This window comes from Phoca vitulina, unplaced genomic scaffold (genome assembly GCF_004348235.1).
Source record: "Phoca vitulina isolate PV1807 unplaced genomic scaffold, GSC_HSeal_1.0 scaffold26, whole genome shotgun sequence".
In the NCBI taxonomy this organism is placed as follows: Eukaryota; Metazoa; Chordata; class Mammalia; order Carnivora; family Phocidae; genus Phoca; species Phoca vitulina.
The window spans coordinates 26671321-26697264 of record NW_022589729.1 but is presented as its reverse complement, the minus strand read 5'-3'; the positions used below and the strand labels follow the sequence as shown (position 1 = coordinate 26697264).

At 46.2% G+C, this 25944-nt stretch overlaps 2 protein-coding genes across 2 annotated transcripts; both read right to left on the bottom strand.

Annotated features, from left to right (window-relative positions):
- Positions 1-3897: 3897 nt before the first annotated feature.
- Positions 3898-6435, bottom strand: IL20 (interleukin 20). Its single transcript, XM_032422174.1, has 5 exons — positions 6277-6435; positions 5916-5981; positions 5648-5800; positions 4976-5050; positions 3898-3975 (listed from the first exon to the last, which is right to left on the bottom strand). The coding sequence occupies exons 1-5, from the start codon at positions 6433-6435 to the stop codon at positions 3898-3900; spliced, it is 531 nt and encodes a 176-aa protein (XP_032278065.1).
- Positions 6436-19207: 12772 nt separating this feature from the next.
- On the bottom strand, positions 19208-24215 carry IL19 (interleukin 19). Its single transcript, XM_032422091.1, has 5 exons — positions 24072-24215; positions 23853-23918; positions 21307-21459; positions 20277-20351; positions 19208-19303 (listed from the first exon to the last, which is right to left on the bottom strand). The coding sequence occupies exons 1-5, from the start codon at positions 24213-24215 to the stop codon at positions 19208-19210; spliced, it is 534 nt and encodes a 177-aa protein (XP_032277982.1).
- Positions 24216-25944: the final 1729 nt, after the last annotated feature.

The window sequence follows — 25944 nt, the reverse complement described above, 5'->3', positions numbered from 1 at the left end:
TTTCTAGAATTCAGAATCACCTGTTTCAACTCTTTCATTTTACAAATGCAGTGTGGACTAAATTAAAACCAACCAAATGAGAACAGGCAAAGGCTATTTATTCAGAGCTTGTTATAGCAAAGAAGTCAGCTATTATCACTTGTGTTTTAACACAGACTTAAAGGCCTGCGGGAGTGGGAAAGCTTTACAGTAGGAAACAAGAAAGCCTTTGGGTATGCCTTGATTGGCATGGGGAAGCTCTCGGTGGGCTAACTAGAAGCAGGACATCCTATGTGATTGGTTAGGAGTGCATATTTGGCTTTCCTGGTTCATGCTAAGTTGGGAGTGGGAACAAAATATGGGGAATCTGTCAGTTACCAATCAAATCATGACCATCAAGGGACCAATTGCTACAGGGGCTATGGTTTGGCTTCCGGGCTGGGTGCTGTAGGCAATGGGTTGGTTTCCTATGCTGCAGATTGTAGATCAGAATTCTATTTTTACATATGGTCTAACCACTGTCCATTTGTATATTCCATCTCTCAGCAGAAACTGAGACCTGGAGAGGTAGAGTAACCAGAACTGATAGGTCAACATGAGGTTTGGCATATTTATCTTGTGACCTCCAAAGGAACTTACATTCTGCTTGTTGAGGAGACCAGGTTTAGACCATGGAAAAATGAAGGTCCACACAGATGTCATAGAGAGTAGTTGCACCAGGAAGTTTGAGTTAGCACTACAGCTTGATAGAAAGGCTCATCACCTTCCTCTCAAGGCAGATATAGGCAGGGCTTCTGTTGATCAAGGGCTCTCTATAGACTGGACATTCTGTCCAGATGGCGAGGTGAAGTGGTCAGATGCATGGTTCTCCAGTCTTCCTACTGTATTCATAGTTTGCCTCCACCATTGTAAGCTGTGTGAACTTAAACAAGATACTTTACCTTTCTGGTCTTCAGCTTCATCATATGTAAAATGGCAATAATCAGAGCTATCTCATCATGCTTGTATACAAATTAAATGAGTGGGCACTTAACAACACACTTAGAACAGTACCTAATATGTAATAAGTGTTTGTTCAAGTTAGCTATGACAATCCCACTTAGTATTCACATCAACCCAGCGTGGTAAGTAGTATAACCTGCACTTTGCAGATGAAGAAACAAAGGATACTTATGTCACTTCCCCAAGATAGTGGTTGTCAAAGTCAGGATTTTTATTCATGTCTCTATGAAGTCATCACACATTTTTCCTTCCTACTGTACCTCCAAACTCGAGATGCCATTGTTAGAAAAGTGAACAGTACAGTGGGAAGCATATAGGGCTGTGGTATCAGGGTGCACACATTCAACTCTTGGTTCTGCCCCCTTGCACAAATTACTTACCATCTCTGAGCACTTTATCCTTTGCAAACTGGTAACAATACTATCTACCTCACAGGGTTGTCTTAAGGATTGAATAATATGATATATGTGAAGTTCCCAATACAGTGCCTGACACGTGATGAGTACTTAATAAAGGACAATAATCATTTTAATTGTTGGAGTCAGAAGTGACAATCATAAACCATTCTTTAGAGACTGTCCCTCACTGGCCCCACCTTTATGAAGTTTTCCCTTTACCCATAACCTGATGACTTCTTCACTGCTGAATTCCCTATTGTTGGTACTATGATAGGTCAAGCAATGACTTGGAGGAAGAAATGGGTCTTGCTGGGGAGAGGACTAGATAGGCAAAGAGGTAACAAGTCATTGCTAACATGGTAATGTATAGTCCCAAAAGACCCAGGCTTCCCATGGCCCAGACTTCCAGAAGAGTCAGAAACGTTTCCCAGGAAACAAATGGAGGAATTTCATCCTTGGCTGTGGGGTCAACCTGTGACACACCCATCTGGAAGACTCACACCCTTGGCAGGTACATGCAACTGGAAGGTATGATAGAAGACAGGTGAGATGGAGTAAAAATCCAATAGCAAATAGGTAATAATTATGTGGAATATGAAAGCAGAAGGTGTCTTGTTTTCAAAGGAACATAAAAAACCATGTCTTCCGGGGCGCCTGGGTGGCTCAGATGGTTGAGCGTCTGCCTTCGGCTCAGGTCATGATCCCAGGGTCCTGGGATCAAGTCCCGCATCAGGCTCCCTGCTGTGTGGGGAGCCTGCTTCTCCCTCTGCCTCTCTCTCTCTCTCTCTGACTCTCATGAATAAATAAATAAAACATTAAAAAAAAAAAAACATGTCTTCCATCACCCCAAAAGGTAGATATTATCATCCTGTTTTCCAGAAGGAGAAACTGAATTCCAAGAAGGTTAAGTTTTACAGCCCAAATCACTCAGGTATTGAGGGTTGAGTCATGATTTGGATCCAAGAAAAAAGATCTGGGAAAAATATACCTAAATGTTTAAGAGTGGATAATAGGTGATCTAAATTTTCTTCTTTATGTTTCTCTGTATTTTCCAAACTTTCTCTCTTGGGCAGTTGTTACTTGTATAATGAGAAGATTAATTAATAAAGTTATTTAAACTTCATCAAGGCCCAAGCTGAGGGCTGAGAGCAGAAGCCAGAGGCAGTGAGGGGAGCTGGCTTTGGGAGCCGGGACATCAGCGTTAGTCTGCTGTTCATTAAATTGGGAAAACTAAACTGCTAAGCTGGGGTGCAGTTCAGAGTGAGGTGGAGAGGAAGGAGGCAAACGGCCAGTGCCAGAAGAGCTTAGCGAAGCTCAACATGTAAGGGGCCTGATTAGAGAACACTGACTTAGTAGTTGGTCACAAAGACAAAGACTTGATCCAGAAACAACCTAGACCCTGGGGCTGGCCAGAATACAAAGTAGAAGAGCCTCAAGATAGTGTTCATGCACTAACGTGGGCAAGGCTCAGTAACTACACTTTACGTCTGTGTGTTCTTAACCCTTATAATAGAGCCTTCTGCCCACTGTAATTTGTGTTGCAATCAAGGCTCTGATTGCAAAAGTATTAGAACCTAAAATGAGAAAGAAAACCAGGCACAGAGAGGACAGTGCTCAAAGCCAACAAGGTGAAAGCAGACTGAAGCCCTTCACTTGGTCACAGCCCCTTTATGTAGAGGGCAGAGCTGTGGGATCAGAGATGTGAGTCAATTAAGACATAGAGCTGGGAATACATTCAGTAAGAGAAAGAAGGCCCAGGTTCCCACTGGCCTCTTTCTTCCCCAAAAGAGCAAGAAGTCCCTAGGTAATAAGAGATTCAAGGTCTCCCTCCATTGTTTTTGCTCCTGGAGCATTTCCAAACTCCACAGAGATATTATGCAAAGAAAACTTTATTTGTAGAAATACATTTTGGCCGTACAGGATTCCATAGCAAGTATGGGGTTGGGGAGTTGAGTGGGGGTGGTCAGTAATTGTAAGATAAGTCTGCAATTTCACATCAGAACTCCTTCCACAACCCACACTTAGTAGCCATTAGTTCACTTTTAAATATCTCACAGAGTCTTGGCAGTCAGTAAATGTGCCCTTAATTTAATAAAACGAATAACACCCCTAGCCACCCCTCTAGAATTTAGAGGGTTTGTTTACTTTACGAAAACCTGCATGAAAACCTGTAGTCAGGTTATAAATATCATCCGTGAATTTTTTAATAAGTCTTGTCTTCACAAACAAAAATAAATAAGTTAATTAGCAAAAATAAATGAATATATTAACTAATAAATACACCCAACAGTAGAAAAGATATTACCAAAATCTTATAAAACCATGGGCTAGATTAAGGGTGGGAACACATGGAGACAACCACAATAAGGAACCAAATAATGAATAAATAAATAATAAACACGATGACCAGCACTAAATTATATAGCAGCGAGATGGTGGTTTGGGGTCATGCCTCTGCCAGTACCAAGGACTGGGACTCTTGGCCAGCACTGCTGCCAGTAAGGTTATCACTCTCCTCCTATTTCATCTCCTCCATCCATTGCAGGAGAATGTTGAGCTCTCCCAAAGCCTTCACCACTGCTGCCTGAGGCGTAAGCTGAAAGACACAACTTCTGTGGTGAGCACCTCATAAAGAGACAGTATGCACTCCCGGGTTAATTCTCCCCTTTCATTGGTAGGTCTGCAGGGGATTGTAAGCATAGTATTCTTTTCAAGGTGGAGAGCTTGAAAGAAGTTGTGGAATCTCGAGATCTCACAAGAGGAAGGAAAATCATGGAGTCCATTACATAGGGAAACTGAAGCCTAGAGGGTGGCAGAATTCGGACTACAACCCAAGCCTCTTGAATCACAGAGATCAAAGTAATTAGGCTGTTTTGTTTTGTTTTGTTTTGTTTTGTTTTGTTTTTAAGAAAGGTGTGTGTGTGTGTGTGTAAGGGTTGACTACTGTGCAACTTCAATTGAACAAATATTTGTTGTGTTAAGCATTGGGCTCCCTAGGGATTCAAAGATGAATGGCACAATCCCTGCTGACAGGGAATTCAGGCAAGTGAAGGAGACAGAAGCAGACAACTAAAATGTAGTGTGGTGGGTAGAGGATGGAGTCCCCATGGGATCACAGGAGAGGCGCCTAACTTTGGGAGAGTAGTCAGTACCTTCCTGGAGGTGATGCCTAGGATGAGTCTCAAAGGATGAGTAGGAATTAGTCAGTGAGGAGTAGACTCCAGGCCTTCCTGGCTGATGTGCAAAGGCACCAAGATGAGAAACAACATGGCATGTTTTTGAGGGTATGTATAAGTGTGTGAATGTTGGAAAACTATTGCCTCTTATTTGTACAGCTGGAAGATCCACATGTCTCTGGAGTGACTTGATGGAATTGGGGCCATTTCCTCTAGAATCCCAGAGCATCTTCCAGAGACAGCACCCTTCTAGAGCCTGGATGGGTGTCCCCTGGGTTAAAGCAGAGGGGTGGTCCACATGACCTCAGAGAGTTACTGAGGGCTACAGGATTTCTACCAGTATGAATAGCCATCCCATCTATCTGTGATCTCAGTTCTAAAAAACACACCCATCCTAACCAAGGCCAAAATTGCATATACCTCTTTGAAGTGACTCAGAATCTGGCTGTATTTCTCCATTGCTTCCTCTCCACAAGGGCATGTCATATGGGCATGCTGAAAAGAATGCCGCAGAATAATAGATTTTATTAAAGAATCTGATTTTCTGCCCTTGTCACTACTGTGAAGTAACAGAAATTCTACTCTTTCACCTACATTCTTGCACATACTCCATTCTTATAGAAAAGTCTTTTCAGATCTCATCATTGGGGATCAGAAAACTAATCATAAGCTAGACGAAGAGGCCAGTTTTATAGGCTCAAGTATGGAGCTCTTTGTTGGATCCCCAGGTCCTATTCAGACCTTATCTTGATACTGAGTCCAATGGCTTGCTGAGTGGCTGCCTGGACACAGGATACACTAATATATCGTAGGATCTTTCACCTACAGAAAAAGTGTAATTTCATGGATAATAGATAATTTACCTGAATATTAAATAGCATTCTGTAGCTATTTAGACTTTTTGCCTGGAGCATATACCCAAAAGTCAGTAAAACTGAGTTCTTATTACCTAGTCACATGGCACAACACAGATTTTGAGAACTTTTGGATTCAGTTTTTCTATCCATTAAATGGGAGTAAGAAAGAGCTTGGTTGCTAAGTCATTGAAGTTATGTGCAGCAATGGATGTTTTTACCCAAGACCTTTACTCACACAGAGCCGGAGGTCCTTCTTGATGGTAAGAAAAGAGTTGGCAAGACTGCTGGTCTTCCGGAGGATATGGTGGTCAGGAGTCTGATAGTTTTTGAATACCTTGTCCAGGTAGAGTCTCAGTATATGGCGGAGTAGGCAGCACTGATCTGCAGGCTACAAAGAAGACTAGTATGTTGGTGGGGGAAGAGCATCCAGGGACAAGACCCAGGGTGATGGAGATGCCTCCGATTTACATTTCCTCTCAGAACTTTATGGACCAAGCACATACCTTTGTGTCTTGCAAAGACTCAGTCTTCCTCAAGATTCTGATATCAATGATTTCATCTTTGGCTTGCTAAATGGAAGAATGCAAGACAAGAAAGGACAGGTCACTGATGACTGCCAGGTCTTAGACATCAAGACCTCTCATCCTCTCCCTGCCACACAGCCCAGCAGACAGTGTCCCTTTCCAAAACACTCTTAAATTGTGAACTACAGCTGTTTCTTGGGAACACATCCTCCCTGGTAAGGAGTCCCCAACCTATCTCTTTTTGTGATCACACTGCTGGGCTGCCAGAGGACAGAGAAAGACAAGTAGAGAAGAAGAGAGACAGCTACTGGAACAGGGAGGGGTTGCCTCCCTCACTTACCACACTGTCTCGTATCTCAGAAAATCCACTTTGCATTTCCTGAAGGTTTGTGTTGATCACACAGCTTCCCAAATGGAGTGTCTTCAGCCCAGCAGAAGGTGTCCAGAAGAGATAAAATGCAGCAGAGAGAAGGCAGATGGGAAGACCAGAGGCTTTCATCTTGTGCCAGAATCTGAAGACCAAAAGAGCTAGGAATTCAAAGGAAAGAGAATGACTTACTGGTTTTCCCAACATCATGTCTTAAGAAGGCAATTCAGTCACCAGGGACATGCCTTCACCAGGTGTCCCCTGGTGAAACTTAATAGCTTTGTCTGGCTTTGGACAGTCTGGCCCTTTCATCTAACTTACTAAGAAAAGCTGCTGAGCCTCCTGGAAGAAAAGACTCTGGGTGTTTGTTCAGGGTCTGAGTGTGAGTTGGTGCTACAGGTCCTGACTCCTTTATTCTGTCCCCATCCCAGCCCCATCGTCATTGCCCAGCAGGTAAGGCCTAGAGCAGCAGGCCCTTGCAGTGAGTAGACAGAGGATTACATTTCAGGGAAAATGTTAAAACTTGTTTTGGCGAATTGACGTATACAGTCTTCCCTTCCAGAATGCCGATGTAGCTCACTCTTCTGGTCCCTTTAAGCCCGAAGGGGACCTGCAGGAAAACAGAATCTCATAGAAGCTGTTGCTGAGCCACCAAAAACACGCAGGGAAAATTGTCTGTGGATATTATGGCCACCCCCCAGGGCAGAAGAGCTTAGCTCTTTGGTATTTGTCTGGGATCAGGTTGGTTATTTGGGGATAATAGATTTATTTCAGCCCCAAAGGCAAACAGAAAGTCAATGATTTCATAACAGTCCTGCTGCCAGGGACAGTCAAGATCTGATGGGCAATTAGCCCAGTTACACCTAACACTTCTCCCTCCTGAGGTGTCTGAGCTCCACAGCACCCTCTACAGGAAGGCTAGAGTCAGGCACATCTGAAAGGAATGCAAGAGGGTGCTCTCTCCTGACTGCAACTCCTGGCTCTGCCCAGGCCCCCCGAAAAAGGAGAAGAAAGGCAGGAAGGGAACTCATTTCTTCTTGGGATAGGCTGCTCCTATCCCCAAACTTCTGAGTTTTAAGATAAATTATAATGGGCTGGGATTAGGGTGAGGAGAACAAAGCACTCACCTCGAGCACAAAATTTAAGGGGCACCAAAAATCTCAATAATCAAGATAAGTTAATATTTTAATGCAACATCAGAATTAATGAAAAAAATCCATGATGAACAACATATCAACATTTTAAACAAGGACAGAAGCTGACAGTGCCATGCTGAGACATATTGGCTAAAAGTTCCCATCAAAGTAGGTGGTCCCAGTTTGCCCAGGACTGAGGGGTATCCCAGGACACAAGACTTTCAGTTTCAAAACTGGGGAAGTCACAGGTAACCTGAATGCTTTAGTCACCCTACAGCTACGTGACCCTGGGCAAGTAAACTTGCCTCTTTTAGTTTTGTTTTCTTAGCCCCCCAAATGGTGGTAATAATCCTTACCCCAGAAACTTGCTTTGACATTTATAGAAACTGATGCATGGTTTATACATCTAAAATATAGTGAGTAATCAATTCATTTAAAAAAAAGAATCTTTTTTTTTTTTTGATCTTGACTGTCCCTGGCAGTAGGACTGTTATGAAATCATTGACTTTCTGTTTGCCTTTGGGGCTGAAATAAATCTATTATCCCCAAATAACCAACCTGATCCCAGACAAATACCAAAGAGCTAAGCTCTTCTGCCCTGGGGGGTGGCCATAATATCCACAGACAATTTTCCCTGCGTGTTTTTGGTGGCTCAGCAACAGCTTCTATGAGATTCTGTTTTCCTGCAGGTCCCCTTCGGGCTTAAAGGGACCAGAAGAGTGAGCTACATCGGCATGATGTTAGTTGCCTTGAGCATAGGGGGTGTATAGTAAATATAGGTTAAATTCAACAATTTGATTAGCATTTATTGAACACCGTCTTAAATATTGTGCTAGGTACATGACACTTCTCTATCCTTAGGATATTTTGTCCTATTGGAAAGGGCTCCTTTAGATGTGGCCCTGAACACACTTGGATAAATGATTGGGAGAACCAGCCTGATCCCCAGAACTGTGTGAATGGTGTAGGGAAAGGGAGTTCTCTTACCTGAGTTCAGGAAAGGCTGTTGCTTGTGGTCTCCTAGGAGTCTGCCTCAAGCCAAGAGGCTTCCAGTTACTTATATATGTCACATAAAGAATGTGAGCTCCTGCAGGTGAGGTCTGAAACTCCCCTGGAATTTCTCTGGTGGCATTGCACTTCCTCCCATCCTAAGGCAGATTAATTGCAGGCTGTGTTACCTCAACACCCTCCTCCTAAAGAAGCCTTCTTGGGAGACAACTGGGTATAGTTTTTAGATAAAAGATGTGCCTCTTTTTTCCCCCTCCCTTCCAGAAGGAAGGTAAAATGGTAAATCAGGACCGGAAAGATCGCTGAATTACAGAACTGGAAGAGAATTCCAAGAGGTGATTTTGTCCCCTCCTTTATTCTTCTAATTTTTATTTTTTAAGATTTTATTTTAAGTAATCTGCACACCCAACGTGGTGCTGGTGAAGCGGGAGAGCAAGGTTCTTGTCTCCCAGAGTGGAAGAATGAATCTCGAGGACAAAGGAGAACGAGTCAAGCAATAGAGTTTTATTAAGTGAAGATACAGAAAAAGCTCTCAAGAGTGAGAGGGGTTCCAACAGGGTTGCCAACAAGGGCCTCCCCTGACAGTCTTTAATTTAGAACTGACCAGGGAGCTTGTGGCCTTACCATTCTTGTGATGTCTTGGCTTGAGTAAGGACTGGTAATAACATTTTTAATGGCTTACTTCTTTTTAGGGTCTCGTTATTCTTTGTTGGTCACAGGTGACTGTTATAAAAAACGACACTCACCCCACACACCTAGGGCAGGATGGTCCAGGTTGTTCCCTTATCTCTGGTTTCCCCAAACCTCCACATTTTGGGGCCTTCTGTGAGCCTGATCACATAGCCCCCTTTCTATCTCTCCCTACCTAGCCCCACCTGTCCCTTATTCACTGGGACTCACAGCCCTGAGATAGAGTCTCATGTACTACCAGCCGAGCCAGGCAAGCGTCCCACCCCCTCCTTTAAATCCAGTTCTCTTTAACCAGGTTTCTCTCCAACCCAGACACTGGGCTAACTCCTGCTGTTTCTCCTTGGCTTTTGTTATTTCTAACATTTCTCTCCAACAATGGCCACCCTGCTTTCCCTCCATTCATCATTAAAGAATGGACCCCAATTCTTTCTTTTTGAGCTATTCTGGGCCATTCGAATCCCTCGCTTCTCTGACTTCCACTTGCAGATTTTTCTTTGGCATGTAAGAGAGTCTAATGTCACCCTCTGTTTCATAAGTTTTAGCCTTTTCTCCCTAATGACACTGAAAAATTTTCTTAGACAGGGACTAATCCATCAAGTGGGACACTTCCGCATAAGATTAAATCAAAACACCTGGAATTAACTATATACAATGCTTTGAAAACTCTCAAGATGGTAGAGATTATACTATATTCCTTTTCAGCTCTTAATACCTAAGACTCTGGGGTCCTGTATTTGAGTTCAGGGATTCCATGGTTTACAGGATGACTTTCCCATATGATTTCATTTTTCTGGATTTCAGTTTACATATCTGTTAACATATCAGTTTACATACAAATGAGAGCAATAGAATAGGTAACATATAAGAACCATCTCAATTCTGATATTCAATGTCACTATGATTCCTTGCTCTTCTACCTTTTGGGTCAGAGTGTTCTTTTTAATGTCTTTTAATGTCTCCCTAAAGTGAAGACCGTAACTTTTCATTGTAATGCTTGATAAATGTTGAGAATATGTGTGAATATCTAATCTAAATACCTCTTGAGCTCATGCCTGTTTTTTCATTATTGCTGCTAGGTAAACCATTTCTCATGATCATCCAGAACTGTGAAAGTAATGAGAAACATGGTTTGACAAGAATACTTAAAGTCAAAACCTTCAGATAGTATAAGCTGTTCTCTTGCCGGTGAATTCCTTTCCTTTAAGCAAGAAGAATGCCATTGCTTTGTTTGAAGTTACGTGTAGTGATTAACTAAACTTATTCAAGCGCAATCCTGATTCTACTTTAATAACTGAGTCTCTCCTTTTCCTACATTGAAGTACTTTCTTCTCTTAAAATCCATTGAATACATCCCATTCCACTCTCTGTACAGATACCAATTCAACTCTCCTCCTCTATAAAACTGCCCCTGCCTCACCCTAACCTCTCTCTCTCTCTCTCTCTCTCCACCCCCATTTCCTGGGGCAAAATTGGTCCCTCCCAACTGTGGACCTCCACTCTACCTTGCAAATACTTCTTTTTTACTTATCACAGTTAACTGCCATTTTTTTGGTTGCATATCTAGATATCTCACTAGCCTGAGAGCTCCATGTTCATCTTTGTGGTCCCAACTTTCAATGACTCCTGGTAGGTGCTCAGTTAATACTTGATAACTATTGAATGAACATACTTATTTAAAATCATGTCTTCTTTATGTTATATCCTGCCACAGGATCTCAGGCTTGGCTGAACCTAAAAATAGAGACATACAAAGCAACTAGTCATTACCAAATGGCCTGAAATCAGAGAGAGATAGGAGGATGGGGAGATGAGGGTAAAAGATAAGCTGGTTTGAGGTCAGAAGTTATATTGGTCATATTAAGGAATTTGGATTTTATCCAAAAGCAAAGAGTTATGAAGGCTTTCAGCAAGGAGCAACATGATTGGATAAGCAAACTAGAAAATCTACTTGAAGCAGTTAAGACAGGGAGGAGTGGGGTCCAACGAAGGGCTTTCAGGACAGAGATGACTAGGGCAACAAAGCTCACAACGTATTTGAGGACTAGCAAATGGCCTAGCTGGCTGGGCCTCGATTTTGTGTAGAGGGGCAATGGGAGATCAAATTGGAAATATGGCTTTATCATCAAGGTTATCATGCCAAGGAATGTGAACTTGGACTAGGAGTCTAGGAAGAGAGTGTCTAGCTCTAGCTTTACCTGCAGCTCGCTGTGTGGTCTTGGGGAAATCACTTCCCTTCTCTGGATTTCAGTTTCCTCATCTGTAAATTATGGGGAAATTAATTAAATGATTTAAGTCCTTTTCATTTCTGCCTTTTGTTTCTGTGATTCTTTGTCCTCACACCCCGCCCTCCCCAAAGAAATAAGGAGCCATGGAGGGTCTTAGAGTGGGAGAAGAGATGTGGTAGTAACTGTACTAACCATGAGATCCTCAAGGGCAGCAGAGTGCTTGGCACATTGTTAGCGATCAAATAAAATACTTGGTGGATGATGTGGCTGTGGTGAAGAAATGGGGGGCACATTTCATGAGCACATCAAGCTAACTCTAGGAAATAGGGTTTTAAAACTGAGAGTCAGCAAATAATCAGTGCCAGTGTAATTGTAAAGGTGAGCTGGGCAGAGGAGATAAAAGAAGAATCCCTTCTTATGAAATAAATTCAGCTTCCTGAATTTATTTCCAAGCCATTTTTGGGCAGGAAACAATTTTCTAGAAACCAAGAACAAAACCCAGCCACTCCTTTTTTCCCAAGGCAAGTCCTGTGTTTGCAGCTCAGGGTTTTCCCTGTCTACACCAACGTCACAGTTAGCTGGCACGTGGGCTTCCTGCCCAGTTGCATCACCTTGGAGGGAAACACTTGGGTGTTCAGGTTCTGCTGAAGGAAGAACTTCAGCTCCCTGGGTGGGCAAGTAGAGACCGTTCTCACTCCCAGGCCTGCAGTGTGGAGCTTTGCCCAGCCTGCAGCCGCTGGTACCTCCCCTGCTACCCCCCTGCAGGGTGGAGATGGGCGGAGCAGCTGACGCTATCTGAAGCATACATTTTCAGTTCCCTGTCCTCAAAGCCTACAAAAAGGGTGACGTCATTTCCTTTTCCTGCGTCTTTCCATCATGCTCTGTTTAACCAACTTGACTTGCTGCCACCCTTTCTCTTGAGATTTCCTCTGACATAGCTGAACCCAGAGTTGGCTAATTCCTCCCAACCTCTGCCTGCAAAGTGGGAACAACTGGGAAAACCCTCCCCTGGACGTGGAATCTGGGAACAAAAATCCACACATGGCCTTGAATTAAGTTTCCTCATCTAGAAGAATAGGGATGACCTTAATTCTTTGCCTTTTAATTCCACAAACAAGCATGGAGACTCCCATGTGGGGCACTGAGCTGGATGACCCCAGAGCATCCAAGTGAAAAGATTGGTTTCTTGGGACCTCTTGTGGGATTCAGAGCATTGTAGGAAAACAGCCTCTAATGTGGGAGATCTTAACCTGGGAGAAGGTAGGTGGAAAAATAACACATCTTTTCCCTAACCTCTAATCAAAATTTAGTATTTTCTTTGATTATGAGAATAAGAAACAAATACAAACCACAGAAGTATTAGCAATACCTGTGACTTTGTCACCGATAGAAATCACAAATATTTTTGTATCACATTACAGTTGTTTCAGACACTTCAAAATATCATTTATACTCATCATTACTTACAACTGTTAGTAGTTTGTAGGCCTGTCTGCTGCTAGATCTTGTTAATGCATTAATAAAGAAGCACATTCATTATATATTACCTACTGTTATTCTATATTTTGATGGTTGTATTTTAATATAATTGATTTCTTTTGTAATCCTATATATTTTATTTTATGTATTTAGAAACATTATTCTGAGTAGGGTCCCTAGGCTTTGCTGTGTGCCAAGGAGGTCCAGAGCACACAGAAGGCTGAGATCCCTGGCCCTAATGGCAGGCACAAAGACCCATAGGTATGCCAATCACACTTTCCCAATTGTGACAGGAAGTGGGAGAGAAAGGAGGTTGTTTATGAAGATGATGGGAGAGATTGTTTGTTATCAGGACATTCCTAGAAAATTCAGAGTCTGTACTCATCATGGGCCCTGAGGGTTGGGGGGTGTGTGGAGATTATTTCTTATCTGAGTTGGTTTCTTGGAGAGAGTCCTGTTTGAGCAAGGCTTTGAAGAACTAATGATTTTATGAGGTTTGGGACTGGAGAGGCTGTGGCAGGAGCAGAAGGACCCTTGCTTCTTGCAGCGGGATAGCTAGAACAAAGTTCCTGGTGCAGAGGGTGCTTCTGTACCTGAGGGAGGACGCCCCTGTGGGTGCTGGGTGGAGTAGGGGGTCAGGTATTGAAGAAGGTTGAAAAGGGTCAATGCCATGCATGGGGAACATCCGTCTGAGGAAGCGGCCCTCTGAAACCTTCCATTTCTAAGGACCAATGACCAGTTTCCTTTGGTGATGCTTAGGTCAACATTGCACACATCACACAGGAGCTCAGCTGACTTGCTTACCGATTCATTTCCCTAACTAGATTCAAAGCCCTTTTTCAGGCACCGGTTCCCCACAGAGACTAAGCTCTCTGACATCCAACCACCGTCCCCTCAGACATCATTTCTAGCTCTCCAGGCATAATTCCATTGCCTCAGCACCGTCCTCCAAGAGGTCACCGCCAGGGAGTGTCGCCTGCACTCTGCCTCAGGGGCACCTCCTTTAGAGTTGCACTGCACCCTTCCTGGGCTAGGTGTGGATGTGTTAAAGACACTGAGGAGGTGAGGAAGAGGTCAAGTCAGTACTTCTTGCGTTCTTTCTCCCCACTCACAGAGCTGCTGGCCCAAAAAAACTGAGAACTCCGTGCCCAAGAGGGAAGGGGCTGCTGCTGGCCTTGTCAGAGCAGACAATGTGCCTTAGCGGGCACACTCAGGACCGTGCTGCTCCCAATAAGCAGGGACCTAGGTTAGCAAGATGCCCAAAGGGCTGGCTGGCCCAGGAGAGGAATGGGAGGCACTGACCTTCAGGCTTCAAGATGTGGACTTGAAGACCATAAGACAACAATCGGGGGCAAAATCAAAACCAAAGCCAGGGAGGCCAGACAGAGGGGAAAACTGATTCCTTGTTCTAGGCTAGAAACAGGGATACAAAACAGATGTATCCATGGAGGACAACGCATGTCCTACAGCTAAAAAGCCAAGCTACAGGTTTCCTGCGAGAGGGAGCTGCCTAGACGTCTGGGATTGGCTTTGCTTCATGTACGTATTAATTTATTCGAGGCCTATGTATATACTGAGCGCAGCCATTCACAATGTCGCCATCCCCGAGGAGCACAGTCTGGAAAGAGGAGATGGACACTAACGGATCTCTGACTTGTCAAACACTGGAAAACCACTCTAGGTCCCAGGGAACACAAATGGGGTAGCGTGGGGGTGGAGAGGAAGGAGCAAGAGGAAGACTGCTTTCTGTCCCTGGGGTGGAGCTATGGTTCTTGGGAAGTTCAGCCTAGGCTAGGGCAGAGATAGGACAGCAACGGAGGGTGACCAGAGGCTCTTTTGTTGTTTGTAGCACTTACTGAATGCCAGGCACCGAATACTTCATAAAAAAATTTTTTTTTAAGATTTTATTTATTTATTTGACAGAGAGAGACACAGCGAGAGAGGGAACACAAGCAGGGGGAGTGGGAGAGAGAGAAGCAGGCTTCCCGCCAAGCAGGGAGCCCGATGTGGGGCTCGATCCCAGGACCCCGGGATCATGACCTGAGCTGAAGGCAAACGCTTAACGACTGAGCCACCCAGGCGCCCCTACTTCATAAAATATTAGCTCATTTTATCCTCAGGCAATCCATGAGGTAGGTATGACAATTCTTTTCATTTTCCAAGTAAGGAAACTGAGGCACAGAGTCTTCTTAGTACCTAAGAAAGTGACCAGATAGAGGTATCCAGACTTGGGGCATGCTGGGACAAACGGACTTCATGGTAAATGCTGGATTCTGAACCCTCTCTGGGGCCCCGTGCCTGGATCAAGCCTTGTTCCTGCAATAGAGGAGGCCTCTTTTACGACACTCTAATCTACGGATGGGGGCTCCATGGCAGAGGTCTGAGACTGGACTAACCAAGTGGGTCTCAGAAACAGAACTGGAAGTAGAGACTATCTCTAGAATGCTCTAGAGCTCCCTCATAGCAGCTTTTTAAGAAGTTATCCTCCCCCAAACTCCTTGGCCAAATGGGATATGCTGGTCCCCGAACCTACCTCCAGGAATGAGTTTGTTTCTGCCCCTGGTCAGGCATTCATTCCCAGCTGCCTGGAGATAGCCTGTGATCTGCAGGTACCGGGGATTGTGCTGGGCATGAATGAGGCAAGGTCCAGCCAGGTCGAGGGAGGGACCCCACACTGGGACGAGTCTGTGACTGAGGAAGGACGAGTGCAGGAGGGTGTCTGAGTAGCAGAGAGATTCAGGAAGACAGCCAGAGCCTGACAGATCGAGCCCCACCAGAGCCTGGCTGGTTGCACTGAAACTCCAAGTTCCCTCTCAGGAACTCAGCTGACAGCCTCCTGGGGTGCAGGAAGTCAGTGCCTTTTCTCTTATCTCACTTGCCAGTGTAAAAAACATGTAAGAGGAAGGCTTTCCTGAAATAGTGGTGTTTTATGGGAAATAAGATTAGAAAAGGTGAGAATCAGTAGGAGCAACCATCATTTTTAATGAGCACCTACTATACAGCTACTCTACACATCTGCTCTAGATGGTGTCCTGAATCCTCATAAAGATTCCGTGAGGCAGCTCTCTCCTGCCTTTAAACTGAGGCTCAGATTAAGTAGATTGCCCGAGGTCATGCAGTAAGGGCAGGAGCAGGATTTCACACAAAAGCCTATCCTTTTATCCTCTTGGCCAATCTTTCGGGCAAGACCACAGTTCTAAAAGACAGTTGCCCTAAGCATGCCTGGCTGTCAGTGATTTGCTCTGGAAGATGGAAGGAGGAGAGAGTGTTCTCCAGGAGGAGCCCAGACTCCCAGCTGGACCAGGAACATCATGTGACACATTCAGAAGTTGGCTTCTGCTTCTTTGCTCTGTGTTGGCCCATTAATTAGTGTGCAACTTTGTAGGATTGTTGCTAGTAACCCCAGGTCCTTTTTTGTGAATCTGGGTTTAATGATCTGCATTGTTTGCATCCAGCATAGTAATCTAGGTCCTGAATTATATAGTCTTGGCCAAAATAAAGTGAACTCCCCCAGCAGCAAGGGGAGAGAATACTGGAGCCAGGAAGATGGGACCTGGATTTACTGTCTACATCTGCCGTCCCTTAGCCATGTGATTTGGGGCAAGTGTCCCACCTTCCTGAGCCTCAGCTGCTTTCACTGCTCACTTAGGATAAGATCTCTGACTTTGGCTCCTCTGGGACTCGAGCGAGATCATATATGTAAGGTGCCCGCCGTGGTCCTGCCACCTGCTGTGAGGTCCCTCCCTTGGCACCTTAGCAGTGGAAGGCCAGCCCTAGGTTTGCAAGGGTGTCTAGGGGCTTGTAGAGGACTCAGAAGGGATGGTTTGGGGGAGAATTTTATACTTGGTTCCTCGGCAGGCATGTATTAAGCACCAGCTCTATGAAAGCAGAAAACAAACAGACAAACAAACAGAAAAAACAACAAGGCCAAAACCAGAAACGTAACTCTGTTCCAGGCTCCCTGTGGGCTACAAAACAGTTCAGGAGACATTCTTCAAGTCTGGAAGGAAAGAAAGAACAGGTGCACAAGTGAAGGGGACAAATGAAACACACAGACAAGAGATATAGAAGGAAAGAGAGGGAGAGAGATCTTCTCCTTCCCTAGTTCTTTCTCCCCCTCCTGCCCCATCTCCTCCTCCTGTACCACTTCTTCAGCTAGGCAGGTACAGCTCATGACTCTGGGAAAGCACCTTCCCTGCCTCCTGCCATGCGTGCACAATGTGAAGGCAGCGTTCCATCGTGACTGAGGGTCCCGGTTTTGGAGTAGGATGCCCTGAGTTTGAATCCCAGTTCCACAACCAGCTGCATGACCCTAGGTATGTGTGGAACCTCGCCAAGCTTTAGATCTCTTCATCTGTAGAATTGGGTTGGTCAATCATCTTTACCTTACAGGAGTATCGTGAGGAGGACTCTTAATAGTCTATTAATCCTGTCAGAACATAACACTGGATTTTTTTTTAACCCTACCTCTGTTTACCCGTATATGTGCCCACAATGTGCAAAGGCCCTAAGATGAGAGCATGCCTGGGGTGTTTGAGGAACACAGATAATAGGCCAGGATGGCTGGGTCGAAGTGAGCCCCAACGCACAGTCAGGGCACGGTTAAAGGAAACGGAGCTGGGGAGGCCGTGTGGGCAGATCACAGGGCTCTCTAGGCTGTCTTGATGACTCTGGCTTTTAAATGAGCACACACACAGGTGGTTCAGCCGGTTGGGTGTCTGCCTTCGGCTCAGGTCATGATCCTGGGGTTCTGGTATGGAGCCCCGCATTGGGCTCCCTGCTCAGCAGGAAGCCTGCTTCTCCCTCTCCCTCTGCCTGCCACTCCCCCTGCTTGTGCTCTCTCTCTCTGTCAAATGAATAAAATCTTAAAAAATAAAATAAAATAAATGAGCTCACACAGGAGATTGTATAGGGGTCATTATCCACATTCCAGACAACTAAGGACCAAAGAAAGTCAGTGACATGCCACAGGCAGTTCATGCCAGGAGAAGCCTTGAAGCCAGACCCTGGCTCCTGGTTGGCACTCTTCCTACCAGCGGGGCAGCCCCCACCCTGCTGGGCTCTGGCGGGGGGCGGGGGGGCTTTGCCATGCCTGATGCTCTCTCACAGCAACACTTTGAGATTGGGGTCACTGTCTCCCCTTTACAGAAGAGAACACTGAGACAGAGACGTTAAGTAGTTTGTGCCAAGTCACACGAGCTGGGAGCCAGCGTGTCTGACTTCGGAGATCCTGCCCTGCCCATGAAAGCGGGCTCTGTGGGATCTCTTCCTCGGGTAACAGTGAAGAAAGGATGCTTCAGGCAGCCGCTGACAGCCCAGATGTTGACGCAGGCTGCTGCCAAGAACGGCTCGTCTCAGCACCCGGCACGTGGCAGGTGCTCAGTAAGTATCAGCTATTATTGCTGCTAACCACGTAGGAGAGTCCTTCTAGAAGGTGGTGCCCATTCTGGCCTCTCTCCACTGTAGCCCGGGCTACTTCTCTGTCCAGCACAGCCCATGCCTTGAGCTGCACCTGTTCCGCTCTGTACCAGGACAACCACCCCTCTGTCAGAAACCCCCTCTCTCTAGCGCAACCTATATGCCCATGGAGGACGACTTTAGGGTCAGAAGTGTATCTAGGTTGGGAGCAGTAAGACCGAGAAAGTCACAGAGATAGAGAGAAGAGGAGTGATGTCGAGAAGCCGGCGGTCAGAAGCCCTGCGTCCATCTTCTTGATCATTAGGTGGAGGACAGGGTGCTGGGTGGGGGCTCGGGGGACCCCGTGTGGAGCCCTGCTCTGCTCTGACTTGCTTTGGGACTCAGTGATTCTTATCCCTCTCGAGCCTCGGTTTCCCTACCTATGTGCATTCTTTAAGGCCCCTTTCACTTCTAATGGTCACCACTTAGGATTCCTTGACTGGCCCTTGCTGAATGAGACACTTCCACTAACTGGCAGAGAACTGAGTTTATTCAGGAAAATCAGTCTGTACAATATGCACTACAGGACATCGCTCAGCTCGCATCACAGACACGGGATAAACAAGTGCACAATAAATTAGGGGGGAGCCCACCCGTTCCCTCCATGATGGCCCTCAGGAACCTTTCCACAGACCCATTTATTATAAATATGACGGCAGACTGTTTGGCTGCTTTAGGTGGGATCAGGCAGCCTGGGTCCAGCCAGTGGGCCTTGCAGCCCCACGCAGAGATCTGTTCAAACCTAGATTTTTCCCTGCAACACCCCAGCCCCAGAGGAGAGAATTCCAAAGTGAAGAGAGGTCTCTTCGAAACACCCTCATCTGCATATAAACGGGGCGTTCCCCATCTCCCTCCCCTCAGGCAGCCCACCCAGGGCTGTTGCTCCCTGGGGTGTGAGCTTCCTGGTCGTCAGGCCGCAGAAGTTCCTTGATGATTCTTGTCAATCCAGGCTAGAAAGACGTCAAGCTCTCCCAGAGACTTAATGGCAGCAGACCGGACCTCCAGCTGAAACCAGGCACATCGTCATAAGAACCTGCCTTTCTGGACTACACAATCGTTTTCAATTCTCTCCCCATGTTCCAGTCATCATGAGCTTTCCCTTTTATCCATCGGTTCTATTGGCAGAGCATACATACCCCAAAATTATTTTTCTAACAGGCGACCCAAATTGTTTTTCCCTCAGTTTCCTAATTTATCAAATGCAGATAATGGCTCATAGCATCGTTATGAGGAACACATGTGTTAATATTTGCAGTGTGCTTGGGATAATAGCTGGTTCGTGGCAAGAACAATACAAGTCTTAGCCAGTTATAACATTATCCTATGGAGCCTCTCCACAACACAGCAGAGCTGTGAACAGACTCCTGCCTCCTGACTTGTCAAAGCATTGGCATCTGTTGGGAGTGTGGTTGAAATGCAGAATCTCGGGCCTCATTCCATACGTACTAAGCCAGAATCTGCATTTTATTTTGGCGAAGTCTCCAAAGGATGCATGTGAGAAGCACTGCTTCTGCTCCACCTCTATATGAGATGTGCGTTCTACATGTGCGTACCCATGAGAAACACTGTTCTTGGTCACCCAACAGAACGCTGGTGGCACTTACCGACCACAGTGACACCTAGCAGGTAACATGTTTGGTGCACAACAGCTTACAGTTCACTGGGGATCTTGGGTCCCCCTGTGTCACACCCATCTGAAATGGTGTGTGCTTTCCCTCCCAATCTAACACAGGTTAGTTCTGACATGTGAAGGCAGGAGAAAATGGTGGAGGCGTGAGAAGGGGAGCCCAGGAAATTAGCCAAGGGGCTAAGACCTACACATTCCTTGCTGACACATAGAATTGGGAAGACCAGCAATAAACACTTGTTGAGGGAATGAGCGACTCTGAGTGGAGAGGAGGCAGAAGGGTTGGCACATGCTCCATGAGGGTCCCACATCCCATCTCCATCTTCTGCGTCTCCCCCTGCCTACCCTTACCTGATCATAGTTGTCGTGGATGATTCTGGTGGCATTGGTGGCTTCGTCCCTGCAGTGACACTGCATCTGCTCCTGCTGTGATCAAGTGGAGGAAGCACCCATCAGAGGACCTTTCCACCTGGCCTGCTTTTTCTGCCCAAGGAGGGATATTCCTCCTTCTCCCCAAGGGTGGAGCTATGGTTCAGCTAAGGTGGGTCAGGTGGGTCAACTCGGGTTGGAGCAGGGAGGGGGAGAAGAGTCTTTTGATAGAGTCGCCCTGTGTTTGACCAAGTTTTGCTCTCTGGGTTTGCAGCTCACCCAACTGGAATGGTCAGGAAAGTAGGGGCCAAGTCTGCCTTGTCACCACTCGGTGAATGCAGGACCCCGCAGGGAAGGCACTAAATATTTATTGGATTAGTGAATTAAATGATTGATTAAATGAATCTTAATGTAAGTATGGCAGGAGTCATGACTTCTAACAATTTTAGAACCAGAGGCACAGAAAGGAGAGAGAATTTGCCACAAAGTCACACGGGTAGTCATTGGCAGGGTTGGGGCTAGAACCCAGGGTTTCTCCTGGTCTAAGTTTTTGTGGGTTGGTTCGGGTTTGGTTCCATTTCTGGTTTTTGTTTTTAATAGAGTACAATGAATTTATAGGCAACCCTTAGGGATAGACTATAGGATGGAACAACCCAGAGGTCAATGGGTATGGAAAGCCCAAAGGGCCACGAACAAAGAAACTAGAGAGATACGTATGATGAGCCTTGACTCCTGGGCATGCCTCTGTCACCTGCCAGCACTGAGATCACTGAAGGAATACTTTGATATAAGGTCACCCCAGGAGGATGATCCATGAGGAAATGGGGTCTGCTGAGGTATCAGCCGGGAGGAAGCCCTGAGGAGGAGGTTCTGGACAGTTCTCCCCATGGATGACAGGGCAGGGGATTTCCCTTGAGTCTAGGAACCACTACAGAAAGCCGAGTGAGATCAGCGTGTCCTGGGCCCTCCCTGGGGCCATCGGGAAACAGAGAGTCCTGATGTGACCACTCACACATTGTTGCAGAGCCTTTTGCATGTAGAGGAAAGAGTTGGCAATGCTGCTGATTTTTCTCAAGATTTGGGGGTTCAGCTCCCGATGGTCCTTGAATACCTTGTCCACGTAAAATGCCAGGAGGTTCTTGGTCATGCAGCATACGTCTAAGGGCTACAGACACAAGTTAGAGAGAGCCCCAGGGACCCTCTTCTCTTACCGTCTCAGAGACCAAAGAAGCCTATTTGAGTAGGGGCATCAAGGAACAAAATAGCTACAAGTCAATTTTTTAAAATTCATGTTGTTCTCAGAGTATCCATGTCCTCTCACCACATCAAAGCTACTTACGACGAGAGATTGCGATTCCTCTTTTTTTATGGCCAGGAAATATAACAGCAAGCGATGGAGCCCAGTCACAGACTAGAATTCTCTCTACAGCATCCCAACATGTCATCACTAACTTCAGCTTAAACCCTTCCCGGAATTCGGTGTCTCCCTTTTGAAAATATCCATGTCTGAGCAGCTTTCTGGAAAAGTACTTCCTTATGTTGTGCTGCAGTCTGCCCCTCCGTACCCTCTCCCACCCATCAACCTGTATATAAATACATGTATATAAATATCAGGAGCTCTTGCATACCAGGTGTGTGCTGGGCATTATTCCTTCCATTGTAATGACATTGTATTTATCCTGACCGCCCTGCTCTGCTCCCCCCCACCACCCCAATCTGTCCTTTTTAAACTGCAGGGATCATTTGAATGGAGCTAAGATTTGCAAGAATGGAAACTGACAGCTGCAGAAATGCTAACATCTGGGCATGTCGGGTGCTGGCAGAGTGTCTATGTCTCCAAGGGGCAGGGGGCCTTGAATTCCCAGGACACAGCTCAGAGCAGTTGTCCAGGCTGAGTTTCCTTCTGGCAATTTACACCCTGCCCTGAGACCCAGTGAGTTGCTTGGCAGGAGATTTATAGCCCAGTCTGAGGAGGGAGGGGTGTGAAGCATTCAGGGGGACAAGTGCAACCATCTTCATTAGCATTAAAGCAGCAAAGCCTCCTTGGCCTCACAAGCAGCTTTTCCTAGATGGCAAACTCTACTTGTGACGCAAAACCCTTCTCCTTCGCTCCTGCTGGTTCCCTTAACCAAAGGAGCAAAAAGTGGTATACCTTTGTTTTATCAGGGAGGGAGGGAGAAATATGATAAAGACCTGCATCTTCATTGACTCTTATGCCACATCAGCTGTTTCTGGACCTAGAGAGGAGAAAGAATCTGGAGACAAAGGGGGCTTGGGGGTTTAACCACTGGCTCAACCACTAACTAGTCATTTTCTCTCCCAAGCTATCTCTTTGCTTATTTGAAAATGATGGCTTTGGAATAGGTAGCCTTCTGACTCCCTTCCAACTGCACTATCCTATGAGTCTCTCATAAGTTGGCTGGGATAGTATTTAGTAAGTGGCTACATCTATTTACTACAAATGGATCAGGCCCAATACTGCCTAGAAGAATTATCTCACTCAGAGAAGCCAGAAGAAAAAAAAAAGAGTAACTCATTGCAACTATTCTTTGCACTCTGGCAGATAAATCTCTGAAAAAAAATGGATCTTTCTAGAATGCTTACAAGGACTGGAGGAGCTCATTTTTAAGGGAACTTCTCAGTGACCCCTTCTGTAAAGTGAATTCTCACCTTGTAAGCCAACTGTTTTGTAACATACTCAACACCTCTCATCTGGAGAGTTTGGATGGATCTCTTTACTGGCTTTCCTGCCTCACATTTTCCATTGTAAAGAACATCACCAGACAGTCTTTCTGAAAGATTCTGTGGTCATACAGTCCTTGGCTCAAGAACCTACAGTGACGCCTTATTGCTGTATTATAAAGTCAAGGCTCAGCCTGGCTTTGAAGGTTCTTGGTAAGATGACTCCTGTGTATTTCTCCACCTCATCCTCTTCCGCTCAACTCACTCAGCTGCACGGACCCTCATGTCACAAGCCTGGTTGCCTCACTGTCCCCTGACACACATTCATTGATCTCACACACATTCTCCCTGATCTCCAGACTCCTTCCTCCTTCATCCACTGACTCATAGCCAACTCAACTTTTAAGTCACTGCTCATTTTCTCTGCTCCCCCATGAAACCTTCCAGAATCGCCTTGAGCCACAGACAACCTGCCCCATTTGAGCGTGTGGCACCCCCAATCCCTCTCTAGGTAAGTGGTGCTTCTTTGATCCCTCCTAGGGGTTTCAATGAGAAACTGGGAATATTTCGAGAGTACACTGGAAATTGGGAAGGAGAAGAAGACAGGGTAGGGATTTCTTTCTCAGCCCAGGGCCACTTCACCATAAAAATAACAATACAGAGGGGCGCCTGAGTGGCTCAGATGGTTAAGCATCTGCCTTCGGCTCAGGTCATGATCCCAGGGTCCTGGGATCGAGTCCCGCATCGGGCTCCCTGCTAGGCGGGGAGCCTGCTTCTCCCTCTGCCTCTGCCTCTCTCTCTCTGACTCTCATGAATAAATAAATAAAACATTTAAAAAAAAATAACAATACACAAAGAGCCAATACAAGCCAATACCTTAATGCTATGCAGCGTCTCCGATGTGGACAGAATGGTGACATTTTGGAAGGTGTCCTTAGCTTGCTATGGAGGGAAACATAAGGACAGACATAAGCCGTGAGTACTCCATGTCCCCCTGAGACACAAAGGATAATGAAAAGGAACTTGCTCTTCAAGGTAAGATGGAAGGTGAGACACACTCCCTTGCCCACACCTTCACCCTGAACCCATACTCACGATGGTTTTTTTGATTTCTTGGAAAGCCTCTTCTATATGGTGTATGTCCATGGAAATCAGACACCTCCTCAGACCTCGGGCGCGCATTGAGCACAGGAAGAACATAGCAGCCACGAGCCAAAGGGAAACACGCTGTGCCTTCATGTCCTGCACGAAGGGATGAAAGCTGCCCAGCTGAGAAGGGAAAGCAACGGGGACCCCTGACCAAGCTCGCCTCTGGACCTCAAGGCAGACCAGGCAGCAGCCAAGAAAACAAGACTCAGTACCTCAGCCTTGTGGAGTTCATGGTCATGTGTCTCCTCCTCTGGTTTTCTTGAATCAATTGAATGAGCCCTCTCCCTCCCCCGGTGCCCCCACCTTCACCCCAGAAAGCACAATACAGTGCTCTCTCAAGTCCCAGGGAGTCTATTTGTGTGGATATCACTCCATTATGACTCAACAGGGCTCCTTTTGTCAACAGTGATGAAAAGCATTGTTTTTAATAAATTAAATAGGAAAAACAGGGTTGGTAATACGCCCTAGGAATTAGGCAACAGATCTGAAAAACCCTAAAAGCACATTTTTTTAATGTTTGCTCCCGAAATAGGCGACACCCTTTTATTATAAACCCCCGATGTGTATCTGCTTAAAATCATTTGTTTGAAGCCAACTCTGAAGATGTCACCTTCTGGAGAAGATGAGAAAGGGAGGCACAAGACACCTCCAAACAGCTCATTAGCCACAATGAAGTGAGAGAGGGGGGCAAGTTGGCGGCTTCCCCTCTGTCACCCACTGAGCCAGGGGCTGTGAGGGACAAGTTTGCAACTCGTTAGTCCTAGGCAGGGCCAGACTCTTCTAATCCCATTGCCCTCCCTGCCTCTGTCCTCCATGCCTCTCCCATGTAACCACTCTATGGTGTCATGTGGACACATGGAGAAAAGTCTTTTCCCCTGACTTTCCCCAGCACTAGTCCAGGGCTTAGCCTTAAAGAGAAGTCTTAGGACAGCACGTGTGATGAGACCAGCCCTCTGCCCGGCATCCTCCGTGGTGCCCACCCAGTGTGTGTGTGTGTGTGTGTGTGTGTGTGTGTGTGCTGGGGTGGGTGTGGCCCATGGCAGTGCACAAGATAGGAAGCTTCGGGGCTGCGGAGCCCCCCACCCACTCCTCACTGTAGTTTCCAGTGCCACAGCTATAAAGCACATGTGTGTGAGAGTGTGAGCCTCAGCGGGCCCCACTCCCTATCACCATTCCCCCATCTTCCTTGGAATCCCCAAGCTCTTCTCCAGAAAGCCAAGAAATAGCAAATCCTGTTTCGAAAACCATTTTGCCTCATGTCTTAGTAACTCAGTATCATTCCCCATGAGCACACAGTTGTAGAATGATCCCTCACCATGTGGCAGGCATCATGCCAAAGGGCTTGATTCATCTTTCTCCATTGGCAGGGAAGACTGTAGAGTCCCCCACAGCTCTAGCCTCCCTCAAGGCAACTAAGACACTTCTAGAAAGTCAAGTGACTGGGAAAAGAGCACAGTTTTTCCTCTGACAAGACGACTTTCAGAAGCAGTGGGACACCTCTGATCACCCCATGCCGGGAGCCTCAGACATTGTGCAGAGGAGAAAGATGCCTCCCTTAGTTTGGTTAGGTGAGCCCAGACATCTTGGCCAATTCAGAAACAGTAGTAGCTAATGTTTATCATACATGCCACACGTGGGGGGTATTGTGCCGAGCATTTCCCACAATTCTTATCGAATGCTCACAACCACCCTGTGAGGTGAGTTGTTTCTGTCCCCATTCTACCCAAGAGGAAACTGACACAGAGAGGTGAAGACATCTGCCCAAGGTAGGCAGCCAGCAAGTGGCAGAGCCAGCCCTGGAAGACAGGTGGGTTGGCCC

Coding starts and splice junctions, on each gene's coding strand:
- IL20 (XM_032422174.1), bottom strand. CDS start 6,435: ATGAAAGCCTCTGGTCTTCCCATCTGCCTTCTCTCTGCTGCATTTTAT. Junction 5,801..5,915: donor AGTCTTTGCAAGACACAAAG/GTATGTGCTTGG, acceptor TCTTCTTTGTAG/CCTGCAGATCAGTGCTGCCT. Junction 5,051..5,647: donor AGAAGGACCTCCGGCTCTGT/GTGAGTAAAGGT, acceptor CATTCTTTTCAG/CATGCCCATATGACATGCCC.
- IL19 (XM_032422091.1), bottom strand. CDS start 24,215: ATGAAGGCACAGCGTGTTTCCCTTTGGCTCGTGGCTGCTATGTTCTTC. Junction 20,352..21,306: donor AAAAGGCTCTGCAACAATGT/GTGAGTGGTCAC, acceptor ACTTGATCACAG/CAGGAGCAGATGCAGTGTCA. Junction 19,304..20,276: donor TCCACGACAACTATGATCAG/GTAAGGGTAGGC, acceptor GCCTGGTTTCAG/CTGGAGGTCCGGTCTGCTGC.